Source organism: Mitosporidium daphniae (assembly GCF_000760515.2).
Source record: "Mitosporidium daphniae strain UGP3 chromosome Unknown contig-164, whole genome shotgun sequence".
NCBI classification, from domain to species: Eukaryota; Fungi; Microsporidia; genus Mitosporidium; species Mitosporidium daphniae.
Window position 1 is genome coordinate 1 of NW_013546662.1, and position 8,272 is coordinate 8,272.

The window sequence follows — 8,272 nt, forward strand, 5'->3', positions numbered from 1 at the left end:
AGTCTATAAAATGCTAGCTGCTTTTTGTGCAAGCTGTCTACTTCAATGAACGTTCTAAAGCTTCTATTTTTCGTAACTTTGATCGCAAGTCTCGTTTTTTCCTCACTGCAAATGGACAGTTTAAAAGATTTAGAAGAAGCGTTACAAGATATAGGAACGCAAGATTCACAAGCTTTACAAGCTTCACAAGCTAAAGAAGAACCTAAACCGAGTTTAAGCCCTCGAAAAAAGCTAATAGCTAATAGAAGTCAAAAGACTCAACTAAGTCTAGAAGCTCAAATACACGCAGAATTGCTTCAGTCTGAAATTTTAGAAGCAGATCGAAATATTGAAAATTTAGAAATATCTTTACAGAATCTAGCCTTTCAAGAACTTCGAAGCGAACTAGAACATCTAAAAAAAGAACTAGAACATCTAAAAAAAGAACTAGAAGGGGCAAATATAAAAAAAGATCAAGCATATACAAAAGATATCAAAGAAGAGGTGCAAGATTATCTAGAAGAAACATATCTAAAAAACAAAGAAAATATAGATCACTTTCTACAAGATCTAAGAGCTGAAAACGCTCTCAAATCTTTAGAAAAAAATATTGAAGAAATATATCAAAACCTAAAAAAAGAGGAGCAAGATATACGAGATAATCTAGAAGATCTAGAAGATGATCCAAAAATGATGAAAGAACTGAAAAAAATTGAAGAAGATATAGAAACCATATATGAGAGGAAAAAAAAATGGTCGCAAAATTTACAACATGTGAAAGATGATCCACAAGTTCTAAAAGTTTTACAAGATCTGAAAGATGATCCACAAGTTCTAAAAGAGTTAAAACATATAGAAGAAAAATATCAATCGTGGAAGAAATTTCTGCAAGATTTACAAGATCTACAGGATCTGCAATATTATTCAAAAATTCTACAATCTCTGAGAGAAGTTATTGAAGAAGAGGATAAAGAAACTCAAACAACCCTACAAGTGCTAAAGAATCAAACATATAAACAACTTCTAGGTGATCTGAAACAACTACCAGCTTTGAGAGATCTAGAAAAAACTCCCAGCTTCGGAAAATCTAAACACAAAAAGCTAAAAGCGCCAAAAAAATTCGAAGCCCGAAAAAGAAGATCTCAAGCAGTTCTGGCAAGAGCAGTGCCACCGAAACGCGCCTCATCAAACAATAAATAAATCAATTGATTTCATGATCTTTAAGCATACGCAATAATGGCATACAAACACCCTCCTACTGTTCTGGAATCGCCAATTTAGACCTCTGCCGGTCTTTGCAGGAATTTTTTGCTGGATAGGGCTGGGTAAACCTTCGCCATATACAGACATTGTGTTCTTATAGCTCATGCGAGTGCTGGCGGAAAGGGTGCCTGCAACGACCGGCAGAGGTCTAAATTGGCGATTCCAGAACAGTAGGAGGGCGTTTGTATGCCATTATTGCGTATGCTTAAAGATCATGAAATCAATTGATTTATTTATTGTTTGATGAGGCGCGTTTCGGTGGCACTGCTCCTGCCAGAACTGCTTGAGATCTTCTTTTTCGAGTCATTTTAAGTTGCTTGACCATTTCAGCTAGGGAAGCTTTTTCAGCTTCTAGCTCTTTCTCAAATTTTCCTTGCATTTTATTTTTTTGATGTTGTAGACTTTCTTGAGATTTTTTATCTAGTTTAGCTAGTTTATCTTTTAGCTCTATTTCAGTTCTTCTTCTAGCTATTTCATCTCGTATTGTTCTTTCCATTTGCTGATTTAGTTTCGTTTGGTCGGCTTTTTTCATTTTTAGGGAGTTTTCAAATTTTTGAAGCTCTTCATATTCTCGAGCTTTTTGCTCTCTATTAGCTTGCATAATTTTTTGATTTTCTTTAACTTTTAGCTCTCTTTCATATCTTTTTTCTCTTTCATATCTTTTTTCTCTTTCATGAGCTTCTAGACTTAGTTGAGTCTTTTGACTTCTATTAGCTATTAGCTTTTTTCGAGGGCTTAAACTCGGTTTAGGTTCTTCTTTAGCTTGTGAAGCTTGTAAAGCTTGTGAATCTTGCGTTCCTATATCTTGTAACGCTTCTTCTAAATCTTTTAAACTGTCCATTTGCAGTGAGGAAAAAACGAGACTTGCGATCAAAGTTACGAAAAATAGAAGCTTTAGAACGTTCATTGAAGTAGACAGCTTGCACAAAAAGCAGCTAGCATTTTATAGACTGTTTTGCACCGGAAATTTTGCATCCAATAGGAATATTAAATTAAATAGTTGCTCACATAGCCAATGAAACTCCGAAGATTACTCATCAGGTCGTCTTACCATGCATTTCATTCTCCAAGTAATTAATTTCTTGCATTCAAGATGATTGAAAAGATAGAAGGTAGGAAATCCAAGCATAATTGCACAATTTCTTGCCGATATGAGAAATTAGATAAGAAATGGTTGATGCTCGACTAGTTCACCTAGATGACAAACAAATTAAGGAGCTGCATTCTCCCAGTTGATTTCAAATATCACTGCCCATCTTGGCCTTTCGCTTCAACAAAATTACCTTGGTTAGACCTACGGTTCTTTTATCTCGATTTTTTTCTTTTATCGCCAATATTAAATGTCCAAGAGGCCTTCCGTTCATATAACTTATCAGTTTTTTTCTACTACGCATGCATCTAATTGTATTCTCGGTACTTGCGATCGCGTTGCTAGTTGCAGCCCTTTACATGATGTGTACCGCATATGAATATCCTGAGAATGATAAAAGTAAGTGCTGCGTAAAAAGTTGGCGGCACCTGTTTTGCTCTAGGATAATCTTAACGCAATAAAAAGAGTCGGAAAAATCGGACTAGTGGCAGAAATTTTTATGAAACCGACAATAGTTTAGCCTCTATTTGCTATATTTACGGGTGTGGAGTTTTGATGTTTGCATTTCTTTGCTCTTCACATTAACCATATGTTAATGACGATTGAACTATTGGTTATAATAAACAATTTTATTTGCAAAAAATGCTCCTAAACTAAAGGATGATTGCATTTCGGTAACCATTTATTGGTGTTGTCTCTACATTAAACAAATTCACAAATTAATTAATTGATTAATTAATGCTTAATATAACGTGTTCGCCCATTGTTACCGTTAGCTTTGTGAGGGTCCGGTTTTTCACCTCTACAGCCTTAAAGAATCCTGCAGCATGGTTCCCGTTGGCAAGATCGATGAAGAGAAAAATTATCGCACATCTTGGCCCCACCAATTCAGGAAAGACCCATGCTGCATTGCAGAGACTAAGAGAATCTGGCGAACAAGGGGAAGGAGGAGTATATTGCGCGCCTCTGCGCCTATTGGCAATGGAGATGTACGATCGCCTTAATGCAGAGGGACTTCGGTGCGGGCTTGCCACTGGAGAAGCAATCCGCGGGCCAAAGTTGTGTACAACTTTTGAAAGGAAAACGGACGATGAAAATGCAACACTGAATTCCGCATCCATCGATGATGGAGAGAAGACACGAGATTTGGAGGTTATGGATAGTTTAAGGGTCTTGTTCGGGTATGACTCCTCGACTCTTCGAAAGCGAATTCAAGATGCACCCTTTTTATCGTGTACCGTGGAGGTCGTGTCTTTATTTTTTATAGTCTTATAGATGGCAGACTATGGAACCCCCATTGGAGTGGCCGTCATTGATGAGATTCAAATGATGAGCGATCCGGACCGTGGCTGGGCATTCACACATGCTCTTCTTGGATTGCCTGCGAAAGAAATCCACGTGTGTGGAGAGCCTGCTATCCTTCCGTTGTTGAAGAGGATATCTCTTCTCTTGGAGGAGACAATTGAGATTCACACTCATTATAAGCGACTAGTTCCTTTGGAGGCAGAGTCTAAGCCTCTTGGAAGAATCCATGCAGGTGGTGGTCTCATGACCAATGTTTCTCATTCTTGCGGAAGCCTTTCACTGCGAAAAGGGGATTGTGTGATCGCTTTTTCCCGGAGGTCAATTTTTCTTACCAAAAAAGCTATTGAGATGCAGACAAAGCGCAAAGTAGCCGTCATATATGGTACGCTTCCACTAGAATCCCGCACCGTCCAAGCACGGCTCTTCAACGACCCCAACAGCGACTATGATGTACTTGTGGCGACCGATGCGATTGGAATGGGATTAAACTTGAATATCAAGCGGATCATTTTTTCTTCCCTGCTAAAATGGGATGGTGGAAAAAAGGCGATGATCCCTCATCAGGCTATTCGTCAAATTTCAGGGCGGGCAGGCAGGTTTGGCTCAGTATATGACGAACGAGGACTTGTTACTGCGTAAGTTAAGCCGATTTTGGGAATATTTAGTTACGTTGCCAGGGATCTGGTCAGAGTCCGGGATTCTCTAAGCAGGGCGCAAGAGCCCATGTCCTATGTTTCTGCGTGCATTTTTCCTCTGTGCTCCCAAATCGAGCTCCTGTCCAGAGACCATCCCACAAAGGGGTTTAACTTTCTTTTGGACATTTTTGCCAACGAGTTCCATAACAAAAGGTCTGCATTTTTCCTTTCAAGCATCGACTGCGCCAAGGTTTGTCAATTTGCAGGCTAAAACTTTCCGCATTTAGAAATTGGCAATTGCTACCGATGGCATTGGCCTCTCTTTGAGAGACAAATACACTCTAATATGTTCGCCAGTCTCTCATCAAAATCCAGAAATGATGAAAAGTTTTGTGTTCTATGCGTCACACATTTCCTCTGGAAAGCCCTGCCCCATGCATGTAGACTTACCCAAAGAGGGGAAGCTTTGCATGTCTTCCTCAAATATCTGGGACAGCTCTTTGCTTGACTATGAAACCTTGCACAAGACACTGAATCTTTATCTTTGGCTCTCTATCCGATATCCGGCTGTCTTTGTCCAGAGAAAGGAGGCGCTCGAGATTTCGAAAAAAATCGAAGAGCTGATTATGGACTCGCTTATTTCAATGTCAGAAATTGCCATTAGCTCAAGATCCCATCAAAAGCCGTCCAAAAGCCTGCTAAAAAGCACAAAGTCTGCAAATTTTGGGTGAAACGCCAGTTCGCCGCCAAACTCGCTACCAAAAGGTGTGCCGGCTATTAGTTTTCTTTGGATTTTTACAGAAACGTGTCCAGTATAGCTCCGCTTCTTGTTCCATGTAGATCATGCATAGCTGGTCCATGAAGCCTATCCTTCTGTGGAATAGTCTGTGGGAATCCAAAGCCTCACCAGAAAGCCAAAATAAAAGCGAATGCCTGATTTTTAAAAGACACCGTTAGTAGTTTCTGCATATATCTTTTGATCAACTTTTATTGGGCCAAATTATTGGAAATGGGAAAACTTGTGACACGGTATAAATACATGCGAACAAAAATTGAATGTGAAAAGAATCAAAACGTAGAGTTTTCAGGTTCTCGCCCCTAGCCCTAAGTTTGGGTACATATTTTCAAAATAAACATGGAGCTGTGCTTGCTTTCTGGCACATCCATTGGATGCCGATAAATTTGGTTCTCCGTTTTTCATGAAAGAAACGGCTCATTTAAATGTATGGGCAAAATATATTCTTTTCATAGTTTCTTTGCTGTTTTCTGCTCAATCCATAAAAAGGGAACGAATAGAAGTATATCAAAAGGAATAAAATCAAGCAGACTGAGAGTGAATAAAGTGAAAAAATCCCGCAGGAAAGTATGGACTGAAAGGTAAAAAGAGTAAATTAGAGGTGAAAAAATCACACAAAGGATTGGTCAACTTTTATCAAGAGGCAGGAATGAGATCCCAAGAGAGCTACCAAATAATATTTTTGGTCTTATCGATAAGAACTATGATAATCTCTAAAGTCAAAAAGAGATTCCATCCGCAGAAAGGGAATGAAAAACGGCTTTGTGGAAAAGTGCAGCATCAGAAAACATATTAAACCCCCCATATATGCACAAAATGTGGATAAAGGCAAAGGGGGAATCTATACTTTGACGTGCCAACTAGACAAAACCCCCCAATAAGCTCAAAAGAAGCTTAATCAAATTAAAGTACGATAGAACAAGGCAAGGGAAAACTTCTCCAAGAAATATTCGCATCATATGGGGCTAGGTTTTTATTGTACTCGGGTTTTCATTTCACCAGATACGGCATATAAAATAAAATGAGTTAGAAAGTAGCCACAGGGCACATGCATGGGTGCCAGCGTTAAAACACTAGGCAACATGGTGATTTGAAACTACATCGATTTCAATTGACTGGCTGAAAAGCCGGCTTTGATACAAAGTTTGCAGCGATCGAGTTTATACTTCCCGAGACTAAACCACTGTCAAAGTTTATTAATTTTCCAAAGCAATCTTTTTAAACATCGAGGTGGATATCTCAACACCAGCAAAGCATGCTGCGTTTGCTGGGAATGCTCTCAAAAGGGCCGGTCCAAGGCCCTTAAACAAGGCTCTGGGACCCTCCTTTTGCAGCATGCCTTTTAATAGTTGGGTCCCAGACTCCTCAGATCCAGCTTGGATTCGACTTTTAATCACATCTGCAGGTATTGCTACAAGCCAGTTGGCCATCCCAGCAAGACCGCCAGCAACAAGTATTGAAGCAACGGGAAGGGATGATGAGGACGACGACGATGACGATGACAGCTTTTTTTTCAATATCTCATAAGTCGCAAAATAGGCTACACTTCCAGGTGCATCTCTCGCCAGCGTTGCCATGGTTCCTCTGTACAGCATTTTGAGACTGTTACCAACTCCTTTGGTCCTGAGCATTGATATCAAAATAGAGCCAGGCCCTTTGTATGCGGTTCCTTCCTGTATCTGTGCCATAACTTTCAACCGTTCAAACGGCACCATTAAAGCTGTCGTTGGAAGGGCTGAAAAGGCCCCAGCAAGGGATATCTGACCCAATGTGGGCTTGGTCTGCGGATCTCCATTAAAGCTGGTTACCATTTTCATTCCAAATGCATATCCCCAAAAGCTTACTGCGAAAATAGGAGTAACTCCAATGATCGGGGCTAACATTCCGCGGTAGAGACCCAGAATGCCGTCTTTTGTGACAATACTGTTAAATGCATTTCCCATCGATCCATATTGATGGATTCCGGCCTGAAGACGGACCTTTACCAAGTCGAATGGATGTCCAACAAGGACGAGACAGATACCGCCCACGCCGCCAGAGACAAAGCTAATCCAACCCGGCACTGTAGTTTTCGTCTCCTTCATTGCGGAAAGTGGTAAGGCTTGATTTGAAATCTGCTCAACGTCCATAAAATCGATACAACGGATACAAACGATCTCAGTGATGAACGGTTAACGAAGACGCAAGTCTAAAATTTCGCCGTGTTTTCCTAAATAAAACAAAAGGGCACCACCACTGATGCCTTTCTGATTACCAAAGACACAAATGACGTTGCATGCTTTAATTTAAATGTAAAAACATTTAATTTCAAAAAAATACCCAATGCACTCCATCGTCATCCAGGAGGCCGATTTTATTTCGCAAGAGCATCTCATCGCTGGCGACAATCCAAACAAGCTTCCACCCTGGCTTATAGAAAATCTCTCGCACCTATCTTTTAGGCATTGGCTACCTGTACAAGCCCATCTGATACCCATGATCATGGCCAGGAATAACGATTTTATCGTCAATGCGCCAACGGGCTCTGGAAAAACGTTGACCTATCTCATCCCAATAATGACGATGCTTTCTTCGCGCATTGTTCCGGCACTCCGTGCATTGATTATTGCGCCAACGCGTGATTTGGCGATGCAAATATACAAAATTGCGGTTTTGCTTACCAAAGGTTCTGATTTGAGAACAATTGTTGTCACTGGCGGATCAAATTCGTCATCAAAGTTCTGCGAAGAGCAGAGAGCAATTTCGTATGGTGGCGATGATGGAAAAATGGGGCCGGATTCGCTTTTCCAGCCCGTTGACATCCTTATCTCGACCCCAGGACGACTGGTGGATCATCTCAATGTGACGCCTGGATTCCATCTTTCTAACTTGCAATTCCTTATTCTGGATGAAGTTGATCGCATTGTAGATGGCATCCAGTTCCAAGATTGGATCAATCCCGTTCTAAACTCCATGTCTGATTGCCAAAAGCGATGGAAGCCGCATGCCGAATTGGAGCCTTTTCTCAAGAAATTAACTGCAAATGAAAATTTTCATTTTGAGCAGCAACGGGCCGTTAAACTTTTATTTTCGGCAACCATCACCAAAAACCCGCTCAAGCTTTCTCAATTGAGGCTTGAAAACTTGGAGATTGTAACTCTAATTCCAGGAGGACATCTGACCGCAGCGCACAAATATGGCGAAGCAAATTTAGACAATCAGACA

At 40.4% G+C, this 8,272-nt stretch overlaps 6 protein-coding genes across 6 annotated transcripts; 4 read left to right on the forward strand and 2 right to left on the reverse strand.

Annotated features, from left to right (window-relative positions):
• Positions 1 to 33: 33 nt before the first annotated feature.
• Positions 34 to 1,179, forward strand: DI09_164p10 (uncharacterized protein; the record flags this gene model as incomplete). The annotated part of the gene is made up of 1 exon (XM_013383492.1): positions 34 to 1,179. A coding segment is annotated over one exon (1,146 nt), but the record flags the coding sequence as incomplete, so codon positions are not given.
• A 292-nt stretch (positions 1,180 to 1,471) lies between these two features.
• DI09_164p20 (uncharacterized protein) lies at positions 1,472 to 2,083 on the reverse strand (the record flags this gene model as incomplete). The annotated part of the gene is made up of 1 exon (XM_013383493.1): positions 1,472 to 2,083. One exon carries the CDS (start codon positions 2,081 to 2,083, stop codon positions 1,472 to 1,474), a length of 612 nt encoding a protein of 203 aa, XP_013238947.1.
• Positions 2,084 to 3,070: 987 nt separating this feature from the next.
• Positions 3,071 to 5,003, forward strand: DI09_164p30 (uncharacterized protein; the record flags this gene model as incomplete). The annotated part of the gene is made up of 4 exons (XM_013383494.1): positions 3,071 to 3,571; positions 3,608 to 4,272; positions 4,315 to 4,522; positions 4,560 to 5,003. The coding sequence occupies 4 exons, from the start codon at positions 3,071 to 3,073 to the stop codon at positions 5,001 to 5,003; spliced, it is 1,818 nt and encodes a 605-aa protein (XP_013238948.1).
• A 494-nt stretch (positions 5,004 to 5,497) lies between these two features.
• Positions 5,498 to 5,785, forward strand: DI09_164p40 (uncharacterized protein; the record flags this gene model as incomplete). Its single annotated transcript, XM_013383495.1, is given in 2 exon segments — positions 5,498 to 5,649; positions 5,668 to 5,785. The coding sequence occupies 2 exon segments, from the start codon at positions 5,498 to 5,500 to the stop codon at positions 5,783 to 5,785; spliced, it is 270 nt and encodes an 89-aa protein (XP_013238949.1).
• A 479-nt stretch (positions 5,786 to 6,264) lies between these two features.
• On the reverse strand, positions 6,265 to 7,197 carry DI09_164p50 (uncharacterized protein; the record flags this gene model as incomplete). Its single annotated transcript, XM_013383496.1, has 1 exon — positions 6,265 to 7,197. One exon carries the CDS (start codon positions 7,195 to 7,197, stop codon positions 6,265 to 6,267), a length of 933 nt encoding a protein of 310 aa, XP_013238950.1.
• A 193-nt stretch (positions 7,198 to 7,390) lies between these two features.
• Positions 7,391 to 8,272, forward strand: DI09_164p60 (uncharacterized protein; the record flags this gene model as incomplete). Its single annotated transcript, XM_013383497.1, has 1 exon — positions 7,391 to 8,272. A coding segment is annotated over one exon (882 nt), but the record flags the coding sequence as incomplete, so codon positions are not given.